This window comes from Nicrophorus vespilloides, unplaced genomic scaffold (genome assembly GCF_001412225.1).
Source record: "Nicrophorus vespilloides isolate i.1.1-1 unplaced genomic scaffold, Nicve_v1.0, whole genome shotgun sequence".
NCBI lineage: Eukaryota > Metazoa > Arthropoda > Insecta > Coleoptera > Silphidae > Nicrophorus > Nicrophorus vespilloides.
The window spans coordinates 39,095-52,257 of record NW_017100115.1 but is presented as its reverse complement, the minus strand read 5'-3'; the positions used below and the strand labels follow the sequence as shown (position 1 = coordinate 52,257).

The window sequence follows — 13,163 nt, the reverse complement described above, 5'->3', positions numbered from 1 at the left end:
CAGAAGAGGAGACAATCCGCTGTTGAGCTGGGGGAGGAAGTGTTTGTTGCTGCTGCTGCTACTGTTAGTGGTTGGAGGAGGAGGAGGAGAAGGAACGACCTCAGAGTAAATAACAATATCACTTTTTTAGTTGTTCTGTTCGGTTCCATTTTCGAGGTTGTTTTGTGTGTGTGTGTTGTGTGTTTTTTTTTGTTTTGTTATTTTCGCGAGTGCGAGTAAAGTAAGTGAGTAAGTGAGTGCGTGCAGTGCAAGCGGTAGCAAAATGGCGGACCTAGAGGCAGTGCTGGCCGATGTCAGCTATCTGATGGCGATGGAGAAGAGCAAATGCACGCCGGCGGCGAGGGCCAGCAAAAAGATAGTCCTGCCCGATCCCAGGTGAGTCTATCTATCTCTCTCTCTCTCTCTCTTACTCCTGTCAATCTCGTCCAAGAGAACATATACAACAACACCACCACCATCACAACCCCCTACCTCTTTCGCTCTCCCTTCCTCGCACCCACACATTCACACACATACGCACTCTCTCTCTCTCTTTCATCCAGACGATGACATATAGCCATGACAACCGATCAACCGACCGACGGAGACGACCACCACTGCATCTTCCGCAATACCAATAATAATAATTATATTATGTGACCTCCATGTTTACCGTTGTTAAATTTAAATATACAATAACAAAGGAGGCGACACTTTCTACTGGCCATTATATTATATATATATGTGTAGTGACTATATACGGATTTACTATACACTTATATAGAGTATATATTATATAGGTCGTTCAACTCGAAAAACATTGAAAGAGGAAATGGATTGGAAAATAATAACAGGAATATTGGAGTGGTGTCGGGGGAGGTGAACGGGGGGGTGTGGTGCGTGTGCGAAGGATAGATCTGAAGGAGGGTGTAGGGGGTAGTAGGAGATTGATGGAAATTCGGCGGCGCCTGCGACCAATCGAGTGAAAATCTGAAGTCGCCAGCCACCACCACCGCCTCCTCCCGAAAAATACATATTTACATCGGCGACGTCTACTTATCTCTCTCTCTCTTTCTTGCTCAATATTATATCATTCTTTTAATCGCGCCCTTCAAATACGAATTGCAATTGTTTACGCACTCTTCGATTATGTGCACACACATTCCATTAAATTAGCTTAACACGAACAACTCTGAGATATATTTTCGTTTCCTATAAACTAATTGAATTTGGATAGTTTCTTTTCTAAATCTTCAAACCCGATCAATATCCAGCAATACGTGGCTCACAGTCAGTAGCTGTTGGCTGCTTTAACGCAAATGTATTCTCATTTTGTTTTAAACTGTGATATTCATTGTATCTAACAAACTAGATCCTTTTCGAAATATCTTATCTTACCACCCCATGATACAGACCACACCACACAAAACCCATCTCCCCCGGATCGATACCTTCTGGAAGAGGCGCAGATGTATTACGTTACGTATATACACACACACACACTCATCGTGTTTTACGTATCTGCTATTTGGAATAAACATAAACGAAAGAAATTCCATCTCAAAAAAAAAATGTTTTAAATAGATCCAATCCAATACGATATTTTATACTTGGAACGTTAATGGGGTATTAGTAAAATCCATCCTTTCCAAAAGGTGCGAAAGGAAACAATTGAACTTACTTATTTAATACAAATGTGTGTAACTATAACAACGTTAATGGGAAGGTGCGAAAACATTAGTATTGGTCTGTTTTCACACCTTCCAAATTTAGCAATCGGTTATTTTTTTATTACTTTCTTTCATTTCGTAATCTATATCGATAATATGATCGTTTTGCTGTCTGCAATTTTCAATTTCTTAAATTAAAACAAAAAATAGGACGCGTTTTCTTTTGAGACATTTTCTCGATCTTTTTCGTGCGAAACGCGCAAAAATAAGGAAGGTGGACGTGCGACAAAGAAATAAACAGGAGATACAGGTCGTAAGACGTAAGAGAGAAAGAGATCGAGCGCGCTTTTCTATTTCGGTGCCAAAGAATAAACTTTAGACAACGCGCGGACCGCTCGATAAAAAGGAGAAAAAGAAAGAATTCCATTCATTTTCTAAATTTAACCACTTCGGACGGAGCGAGAGAGTTTGGTTTGTTTGTTTGTTTCACACTTTTCAATTTCAAGTTTGATGCTGATAAACAAAACACAAACACCTAATCTGGCGGATAAGAGTCGAAGTGTGTGTATGTGTGTGTATGCACATCATTGGAAATTACAGTTAAGCACGTAAAACGATGGAAAAAGAGTGTGTGTATGAGAAAGAGCGCGAGAAAGAGAGAGAGAGATAATGAATAAATATGCGGGCAAAGGTTTACGTATTATCGATAAGAAAGGTGTACACACTTTATAATAATGATTAGGATTGAGCAATGACTTGAATCGAGTTTGCCGAGGTGGAAGTAAAACGAAAGACGTTCGCCATTTGGTAAATGAGGTTCGCGCAGTAGGCGGACGAAGGAAATTCAATCCGGTCGTGCTTTTGTTTTTTTTTTCTGCTTTCTCTCTCTCTGTGAAATGGGCAAACAAAATTATCGAAAATGTATTTGCACGTACAACAAAGATCGGTTGGGGGGTACAAACAAAACAATACATCACAGAGCAAGTCAATTTCGAACTTTTGACTCGCATATCGAACTATTTTTAAGTAATTGACTGATTGGTCGATTTAGTCCTATTATCAATACACGATAGACGGAGATAATGTCAGTCATCGTCGCATGTTTGCTTTGTCACTGCGAATCGAATCGAATCAAATCGAACGCGCATCGACTTTACATTTTTGTATTATTTTCGTTAATTATGCAACTCCATTTACCCTAAATTTGTTAAAATGCAGAAAGGGGTGCCAAATCAATATAATTAAATAATTGAGTGTTGACATCGTAATCAGAATACGGGCCGCCGCAATCTTGGACAAACACTATACGGCGACGACTATCATGACTATCTCACTCTCCCGTATTTCAAATATTTGAGTTTGCAACTGATAATAATCCGGTCTCGGCTGATGACACAACAACCATCTGAAAGATGAATTAAAACGATGGATGATTCAATTACAACAGTTTTCGTTACATATTTATTACGAGTCGAGACGCAAAGTACAAATAAACTAGTAGTAACGATGGCAACAAACGCTTTTCCCACGTTTCATTACGAAAATTGCAATGCGTGGGAATTTTCGGCACTTCTAATTATTGTTTATTGCCTGCCTGCCTGCTTTGTGTGACCCCATCGACATTCGTTTCGTCGATCGTCGTTTAGCAATTCAAATCAAACTCTCTTACTAATAATAATAATATACACGTATTATTGTAGTATACGCATATTATTATTATTATAAAACGTCGTCGAAGCTGATGTTGTTGTTGTTGTTATTATATTTTTTTTGTTCATTCGTATGACGCGCGTAAAGTTTCTCTAGGAAGTTGCTCACTCTCGTGTTTCTCTTTCTCTATTTAACGTCGTGTTTTGTTTCGTATCTTCAATGCTGTTACCGTTTGCTGTTGTTGTAGTTTTCAGCTCTTTAGTTTCGATAAAGTTTATCGCGTGCGCGAGCCTTCGCCGGAAATTGTACGCAAATCTGCGGAGAAGAAACAGGAAGCGGCACCTTCCGGCCGGAACTGAACGCGCTCGCCCCGACTTGCAACGCAAAAATAACCGCCGATATCTTTTTTCGTTTTGTTTTTCCTTCATTCGATGACGTTCGTAATTACTTGCTTACGTAACGGATTCATACGTCGTCGTCGTCGTCGCTTGCATATTACTTCTTTAATTTGCTAAATACCTCGTTTTGAATCATCATCATTCTTCTTTCTTTTTTTTTGGAAATTGTGTCTCATTGTGTCTTTTTATTGTGTGACTACAGTGAGCTAATAAGTCAAAAATGTTTGTTTGTCGATGAGTCAAATTGGGAAATCCTCGGTTGTTCTTTCTATTATCTTTTCATAATAACTTACTTTATGATTGGGACATTCGTTGTAACTGTCAAATTTGACAGTTCACATCATCATTTCATAATCATATATAGTTTTTTTTCTTCTTTTTTTCAATGAGTCAAGTTGGAAAAACCTCAGTTGCTGTTCGGTATCATCTTTCCGGCTGACATGTTGTTATTACGTGCGTAGGATGTTTCATTGTTTTATTCGAACATTGTGAAAGAAATCTTGTAAAATGTTGAATTTTTGTTGTTGTTATTTTCCTTTTGACGTAGATTTGTAATGTGCGTTCATAGTTTGCAGAGATAGAGAGGAGATTGTGGTTGTTGGGGGGAAGTGGAAACATGTATATTTATGGATGTAAATGGACTAATTAAAAAGTAATTTATATGTTGATTGGCTTCTCTGGAACGTCAGCGCGCGCTTCGTCGACTCTTTTTCGCCGTGCCTCCGCAGTTGTCTTCTTTTTCTTTTGTTTATGACTTTTTTTTTTCATTGTTCGTTTGTTTCGTGCATCATATCCATTCATGATGCATCGAGGCGGCGCTGCTTCCGGGTTTGCGTAACGCCGCAAGAATCCGAGCCAATTTTAAACATAATTATTGCATTTTTTAATAAAAATATTCTCTGTTTCTTTCTCGCCACATTATTTTTTAAATCGTTATTTTCTCTCTCCCTTTCTTCATCTGCAAACATGAATTTGCATCTCAAATCACCGCGTTTTCTCGTTCTCGTTACCTCACTCCCGAATCGATGGTCGCGTTTCTTGCGTAATCCGTCCATGGAATCTTGTATCTTTCTTTTTGTTATTTCATTTTTTGTACGATTTATCTCTCTTTCTCTCTCTCGTTTCCTATTATTACTACTATATTCGGTCGTCCAATTATTGCGCCCTTTTCTTGACATTTCCTCCGTTTCAAAAAGCGATTTGCCACCGCGGAAATTCGCTTCCGCTTTCCCGTTCCCGCCACCTTTCTTACACTCCTTCGAGAAACAATTGCAAATCGATGCAACCCTCAAGATGACGGTTCGCTGTTTTTAACAATATAACCATGGTTACCATTGTTTTTTTGTTTGTTTGTTAATTTGACACTTTTTCTGAAATTGATTGTTGTTGTTGTTGCAGCGTTCGCAGTGTGATGCACAAGTACCTGGAGAAGAAGAACGAGGTGAACTTTGACAAAATCTTCCATCAGACCTTAGGTGAGTTTTTATTGTATTGTATTGCTCTTTTTTTTGTGTTGATGTTTGCCTGTTTTATTTACGTAATTTAGTGATCTGTTTTGCGTGTGTTGTTGTTGTTGAATATACAACGTTTGTGTGTGTGTATGTACGAGTGGAGAAACAAAGAGAGTGCACATATATGTATATGCGTGTGCTCATGCATTGCAACGAGATTAATTGAATTTCGCGTCGGGGCAATTGAAATGTTTATGTGTGTATGAATGTTTGTACGTATGCATGCGAGAGTATGTATGAAAGAGAGAAAGAGACGAGACGAGAAGGAGAGAACGACTATTACGAGGACAGAGGATGCCCTTCGTGCATGATGGCTCGTTTTTAATTATCCTTCACTCGCTCTCTTGTTCGTTCGCATCTCTCTCTCTCTCTCTCACTCTCTCTTGTACACTCATGCACACTCTTTCTATTTTCCTCCCATTCATTTGCGAACCTAAACTTTTGCAGTTGGCAATCAACAGCTGACTTTGACAGCGCGCTCGAAACTGACGTGCGATGTGTTGTGCCGGAATGAACGGCGATTGGATTATTAGAGCGAATGTTTTCAGTTGCGTCGCGTAATCGCTTTAATTACTGTCGCCAATCAACCGACCAACAACCACCCACCCCCTCGCCTCCTTCGCCTTTCCTAGAGTGTAGACTGAATTGATGATGACCATCATCCAACGCACACTATCATCCGTTCATGTGTACATGTTTTTCCTTCCTATTTCTGTTCATTCTGATCCGAGCGCGTTTCGTTTATCACTTTACACTGTTCTCATCATCATCGTCGTCCCACGTAATTGACACAGCCAAATCTACAAATCACGTTAATTCAATCTTACTTTGCTGACATGTCAAGTGCATATTTATACGCTTGTACATTTGTATTAAATTAAGGTACACAGGAAACTTAATGTGTTTATCGGGTAAATTATAAAAGAAACAGATATTTTTTGTTAGTGGAAATTTACTTTCAATAGTTGGCAAAATATTTTCCACCAACATTTATTATTTACTTTTCGGTTTCTATAGCAATTTTGGGACAGAGGTGGCCAGACGAAATTCGTAATGTATTTGAAAAGTAGAGTGCGTTGTATGTCTGTCTGTCTGTCTATCTGTCACATCTCGTGTGGAACAAGTTGCAAAAGATGTTAAATTAGTTTTAACAAAATGTGCCACGGGGGATGGAAAATCCAATTTGTCACGTCTATCTTACTCGCACACACATATAGACATATAATATATGAAATGGTTGAGGTTGGGGGGTGTAGATTGTGTAAGGAGGTGGTGCGGGTTGCCGCTGTTCTCTTTCCTTCTTCCGCTTTCTTTTGTTGCGGTGAGTGACGTATCTTGGTGTGTGTGTGTGTGTGTACTTCCATTTTCTTCACCTTTGCCCCTTCTTCTTGTTCGATGCGCTCGCATAATGGAAACGTCGTTATTATTATTACATTTTCCATCGAAAAAGAAAAAAAAAAGAGATGGCGAGGAGGAGAAAGAAAAGGAATAACATTCAAACAACCCGGGGTGGTGGCCCTTCTCATGTTCTTTTCTCTCTCTCTCTCTCCCATTCCTATGGAGAATGGGAAAGTTTTTTTTTTATTGCCGCTGTTGCTTTTAGCCCCGCGGAATCCAATCGCCATAAAACTGTCGGCGTCGTAACAAACTGGCGTCTAAATAACACACACACCCCTCTCGCGTCTCCCCCCCCGTGCCCGGCACCTCCGCACCAAAAAACACACATGCCAAAAAAAGAAAAGATGGCCGTGATGGAAGAGTACAATGAAAATGAACCATACCACCACCCTTGCATCTCTCTATACCAAACACTTTTTATGTGTTTGTTGGGTTAAAGCAAGCGGAATAAAAGGAAAACGTGGTTAGTGTTAGTGCATCTAAGTGCGTTGTGTGTGTATATATATATATGTAAACAGGCGATGACCGAACAAGGCTCGGTGGGCGGCTTCTGGACTCCATTACATTCCTCAATTTATCCAATCCAATCACATACACACACACACGCGCGCATACACAGTCGCAGTCGCCTTCTTGTTGCTTTTTTTTTTATTCGTTTCATGTTATTTCACCGAAAATAATCTCTTTCTCTCTGTTTGTTTAAGGTTTTCTACTGTTTAAAGATTTTTGCGAGAACGTGTCCGAAGTCCCGGTGCCGCGGCTTCGCTTCTACGAAGAGGTGAGTGGTGGAGAGATGAAGGAAGACAGACGGCCTTTCCGTTTTCTCTCCTTTTATTTACTCCTTTCCGTTCTCGCATTACCCACATGCCTTCTACCTAACATTACATTCTACTCGTTTTTTATTTCTTTCTTTCTTTAACTTTCTGCTCTCTCCAAATTCTTCTTGTTTATTGAACGGAGAGAGGGAGGTTCGTGTGTCGCGCCTCCTGCAAAATCGATGTTTGCGACCATCGTTTCCGTGTCCTTCCGCCCAAATTATTAACGAAAGATGACGGAGAGAGACAGCACTCAAAGTTGCCTAACACCATCTAAATGGATGTTAGCGCATTTATCTCCGAACGCGCGCAATTAACGAGGCGTCGAGGGGGTTTCTGCGGGCAAGGGTAGAATATTAACAACAAACATACAGAACAAAAAAAATGTGTACTTGTTCGTATATTGTAGACGCATCTGACCCGCTTTCGTGTTTGCACGTGAATAATGTAGAGATGCGGATGAGTTCAAGGCATGAAGACCTTTTGTATATACATACAAGAAATGCAGATTGTATAACAGGTAGAGAGAGAGGGAGAAGGAGAGAACAGTTTTTTTAAATTTCTCCCAGTGAATAAGCCGACCGGACTTTCGTTCTTGTTGCGTTTGGCGTCCCGAAATTAGCGCATTTCGTATTCATGGGGGCGCGCTTCGCATCATTTCCAAGCAGAAAAGGGATTATTTACTCTCGTTCCTCCTCTCTCTCTCTATTTGAAACATTAGCAATCTGCTGCCCACGTTTACTCTGTCTCTCTCTTCCACAATTCTTTTTTTGTAGACAGAAAAGAGATGGCAAACTAAAAGAAAGTGAAGAGGAAAGAGAAATTAATGAGCGTTTTATTAGTCGATGGGGCATTATTTCGGAGCCGGTGGCGTGTGTATAAATCATTTCGTGGGTCGCGTTTAACGGTATTGATTTTTGTTCTTGAGATGCGGGGGGTGTATTTATGTGTCTGTGATGATGAGACCCCTTCACTTTGCGATTATATTGGAATCATCCGATTCGGGATGAGGCGGAGGCGCCGGGTGCCGCAAGGAAATGGGTTCCGCTCTTCGGGCGGGCTACGAGGAAATGATCGGTTTTACCTTGCCGGATGACAAATCGAGAAACGTCAGAAACGTGACATTATTTGGTGCATCTGTTAAAGTGGAAATGAAAACATTCGTGCGTCATTTTATTTGGTCAATGCTAATTTGATTTTTCATGTTTGGAAAAGTTAAATGTGACTGATTAATTGCATTTAAATCAATGTGCGATTTATATACATATATACACTGTAAACAGATTCGAGTGTTTGTGGAAAGGCAATAAGTTGTGGGTGGATGGGTTGATTGGTTGGTTGGTTTAACGGGCGGAGATAATAAAGCAAAAAGGAGAAAATGGAGAGTGATAGAGTGAGAGACAGAGAGCGGGAGGAAGTAAAAGGAATCAAATAAAATTAGAGTTGATTGGATCTGAAAAGGGAGCGCGCTTTTTTTTTCTTCTTCTTTTATTCTTGCTGTTATTGTTCGTTGGGTGCACCCGACGATATGCCTTTCTATTTTTAAATCGATCGCGCTCCTTCACTTCCCCTCATCCAACGTTTCTCGTATTTCGTATCTCTCTTTCTCATTATGTATGTGTGTGTTGTCGTCCTTCGTCCGTCCTCCATCAAAGGATATTCGGATTAATAGTCGAGTGGACTTTGAAATAGACCCGGGATAGAAGGGATATAGAAAATCGAAAAGAGCGAGAGAGAGAGAGGTATAGGCGATTGAAGCGGTTAGGAAATAATAATAATAATCGAGTATGTGTGATTGGAAAGAGTGATGTGATGTGGTGGGATGAGAGAGGAAGTGAGGGAGGGAGGAAAACACAGTGGAATATCACGTATAAACTACTAAAAATAGCTGGACTAGTTTTGTACAATTTCTTGAAGCTAAACAAATCTAAATTTAGTGGGCTGTGGATGTATGTCTCTTGTGTTCTTATTGTCTATTGTTTTGATTTGCGAGGGGAAATTGAATTTCGCGCGCGCGACAGATGAGAGAGAGATGGGGTTGTTGTATTGTATGTTTGTGTGTGTTTGTTGTGTGTGACCCAGTTTGAAGGTGGTGGCTGGCATAACAACAATAATGATGATGATTGTCCAGGATTCGCTGACGTTTGCTAGATGAGCGTAATAATACGCTCTGTATCTCTCTCTCTCTCTCTCTCACTTACTGTCTGTCTTTGCACCGGATGTTGTACGTGCGCGTCCGGGTTTTAAGCGATTCTCCGACAAGATGCGCTCTCATTGTCCGTTTTTGCTTCTCACAGATAAAACAGTACGAGAAACTGGAACGAGCGGACGAACGGATGAAGCAGGCACGAGACATCTACGACAACTTCATCATGAAGGAGCTTCTCTCGCACACGCACGTAAGACTTTTGTACATTTCCCCCAATAAGATGTTCGTAAATTGGGTTTGCTTTTTTTTCTTCTCTTTCTTTATCCAGGATTACTCGATGGCCTGCCTGCAGCACGTGCAGAATCATTTGATGAAGAACGACGTTCCGGTCACGCTTTTCGAGTCGTACATTGAGGAAATCTACAATCAGTTGCGGGATGAACCCTTCCGGAAATTCATAGAAAGGTATTGTGTATTTGGTGGATGCGCCGGGATTATGAACACATTAATGTTAATTATCGTTTTCTTCCTTTATTTTTAGTGAAAAGTACACGCGATTTTGCCAATGGAAGAACCTGGAGCTGAACATCCAGGTAACTAAAATTAAAGTTTTATGTTTTCTTATTTAAAAAAAAACAACTAAAAGTTTTCGAATATATACAGTTAATCCTCACATAACGCAAACGATCGTTACGTTACCCTGTAACTTTTGTATCTTGATGATGATGATGATTATGTTTGTTTGATTGCATTGTTGTTGTTGTTTTTTTTATTATCGATTTGTGTTGTTTGTTTGTTTGAAAAAGTGTTCTAATGGATTGTTTTCTTTTCTCTTTCCCGCCGACGATTAATTTCAGTTAACGATGAACGATTTCAGTGTGCATCGGATCATCGGTCGCGGCGGTTTCGGTGAGGTGTACGGCTGCCGCAAGGCCGACACCGGAAAGATGTACGCGATGAAGTGTCTGGACAAGAAGAGGATCAAGATGAAGCAGGGAGAAACACTGGCACTGAACGAACGAATCATGCTGAGTCTGGTGAGCACCGGCGTCGACTGCCCCTTCATCGTCTGCATGACGTACGCCTTTCACACACCCGACAAACTGTGCTTCATCCTCGATTTGATGAACGGCGGCGATCTGCACTATCACCTCAGTCAGCACGGCGTCTTTAACGAGTCGGAGATGAAGTTTTACGCTGCCGAAGTTATACTAGGTAATAATATATACATATATTGTGAGATATTGTTCAATATATCAGTGGTTGTTGATCGGTTGTTTTTGCACAGGATTGGATCACATGCATCGCAGGTACATCGTGTACAGGGACCTGAAGCCTGCTAACATTCTGCTCGACGAGCACGGACACGTGCGCATCTCAGACCTGGGCCTCGCCTGTGACTTTTCCAAGAAGAAACCCCACGCCAGCGTGTGAGTATGCTTGTGTTGTGCACGATTATTCGAAATTGATGTGATCGACTGTTTGCAGCGGCACGCACGGTTACATGGCACCGGAGGTCCTCTCCAAGGGTACCGCTTACGATTCGAGCGCCGACTGGTTCAGCTTCGGATGCATGCTGTACAAGCTGCTCAAGGGTCACTCGCCCTTCCGGCAGCACAAGACCAAAGACAAGCACGAGATCGATCGCATGACGCTCACGATGAACGTCGAGCTACCTGACTCCTTCAGCAAGGAGCTCAAATCGTTGCTCGAGGGTCTCTTGCAGAGGGACGTCGACAAACGGCTTGGATGCCGCGGGAACGGAGCAGAAGAGGTCAAGGAGCATCCGTTCTTCGCCGGCATCGACTGGCAGCAGGTCTACCTGCAGAAGTACACGCCTCCGCTGATCCCACCGCGCGGTGAGGTCAACGCCGCGGACGCCTTCGATATCGGCTCGTTCGACGAGGAGGACACCAAAGGCATCAAAGTGAGATTGAACGCACGCATTAATCACTATTGCAATGAGCGCAAACGACCATTTTTCGCTTTCAGTTGACCGACGCCGATCAGGACCTCTACAAGAACTTCCCGCTGGTCATCTCCGAGCGGTGGCAAAACGAGGTGGCGGAGACCGTCTTCGAGACGATCAACTTTGAAGCTGACAAGGCGGAGCACAAGCGCAAAGCCAAGCACAAGTACAAGTTCGATCTGGACGAGAAGGAGTCCGACTGCATCCTGCACGGCTACATCAAGAAGCTCGGCGGTCCGTGGACGTCCAGCTGGCAGATGAAGTACGCGAAGCTCTACCCCAATCGGCTCGAACTTCATCCGGATTCTGCGAAGCCGGAGATGATCTTCATGGATCAGATCGAAGAGGTCAGCGGCGACCTGGTGCAGGTCAAGAACGAGCAGTGCATCATCATCAGGCTGCGAGACGGCAAGATCGTCCTCACCAATCCCGTAAGCATATACCACCAACATCATCAACAATCGAATCGATTACAAATATATGTGTTTCAGGACGAGATCGGCCTGAAGGAGTGGCTCACCAGCCTCAAGTCGGCGCACAAGCAGAGCCTCGAGCTACTAGGTTCGATGGCAAAGAAGGCGGGTAAAATCTACGGTACAGATTCGAACAACAAGAACGCAATCATCACCACCCATCGCAATACCAACGGCAATTAACGACAACACGCGTCAGAGTGTGCAAGAGATACATTATAGTGTACAGATGAGAGAGAGAGAGTGAGTGGTGCTCACAAAAGAGAAACGTAACGCGTAAATGGATACGAAGGTGATCTTTCCTTTAAGTTAATTAATCCCGCATGGAAACACAGATGTGTGTGTATGTGTGCGCGCGCGTGTACGTTGCTAGTTTTAACAGAGGAAAACAAACACAAGAGAGAAAAGAGTAGCGCTAGGTTGAATGTAGAAAGACGGACGATGTTTTATCCTTCTAGTAAGTAGATCTTTCTTCGCTAGAACATTGTACCAAGAGAATCGAGAGAGCGTGCGTTGTTAGGTATTTGTTTCTTTTTATATACTATACATATATATATATATACACACACACAAACATATATATTTTTTTAATAGTCAGCGCTGCAGACTCGTGTACTATATATATATGTTATATATCTAAGCATACCACCCAACCACCACCACCACCACTACCCCTTCAACCACTCCTCTCTGTAAATATTAAATTAAATTATTACTTACTACTACTACTACTACTACTGCAAACACTATTTAGTAATAGAAAAGCGAAAACTATATAAAAAATATAGTGACCACACTATATACTACATTATATACATTACATAACAACTTCTAGATATATATATACAAATTTATATATATATATTAACTCTATCTGTAAGGATAGAAGAAGAAAAAACTATTTTCGTTTAATACTATTTTTGATTATCGTTTTCCGGAAGTTGCCAACCGAAGACACGCAGCAGCAGCAGCACCCACAACAATTGTTCTCTATTTGTTTTTTCTATCTCTCCAACCTATCTCTTTTTTTGTACCTCTTCAGTTGGCAATCTGTCCGTCTCTATTTTCCCCGGACGGGAGGTCCCCGCACCACCCGTCCTCACTGGTAAAACACCAAATTTGAACGTGGATATATAAATATGTTATTGGTT

General features: G+C 41.6%; 1 protein-coding gene across 1 annotated transcript; it reads left to right on the top strand.

Annotated features, from left to right (window-relative positions):
- The first annotated feature begins 262 nt into the window (after nt 1-262).
- On the top strand, nt 263-12,612 carry LOC108568789 (G protein-coupled receptor kinase 1). Its single transcript, XM_017930074.1, has 11 exons — nt 263-375; nt 5,096-5,172; nt 7,311-7,384; nt 9,719-9,820; nt 9,899-10,035; nt 10,112-10,163; nt 10,428-10,785; nt 10,859-11,000; nt 11,059-11,497; nt 11,563-11,970; nt 12,031-12,612. The coding sequence occupies exons 1-11, from the start codon at nt 263-265 to the stop codon at nt 12,193-12,195; spliced, it is 2,067 nt and encodes a 688-aa protein (XP_017785563.1). The 3' UTR covers nt 12,196-12,612.
- The last annotated feature ends 551 nt before the right edge of the window (nt 12,613-13,163 follow it).

Excerpts from the sequence above, each read along its gene's own strand:
- LOC108568789 (XM_017930074.1), top strand. The coding sequence starts at position 263 with ATGGCGGACCTAGAGGCAGTGCTGGCCGATGTCAGCTATCTGATGGCG. Across the intron at positions 10,036-10,111 it reads TTCCGGAAATTCATAGAAAG|TGAAAAGTACACGCGATTTT; the intron begins GTATTGTGTATT and ends CTTTATTTTTAG. Across the intron at positions 11,001-11,058 it reads AAGAAACCCCACGCCAGCGT|CGGCACGCACGGTTACATGG; the intron begins GTGAGTATGCTT and ends GACTGTTTGCAG.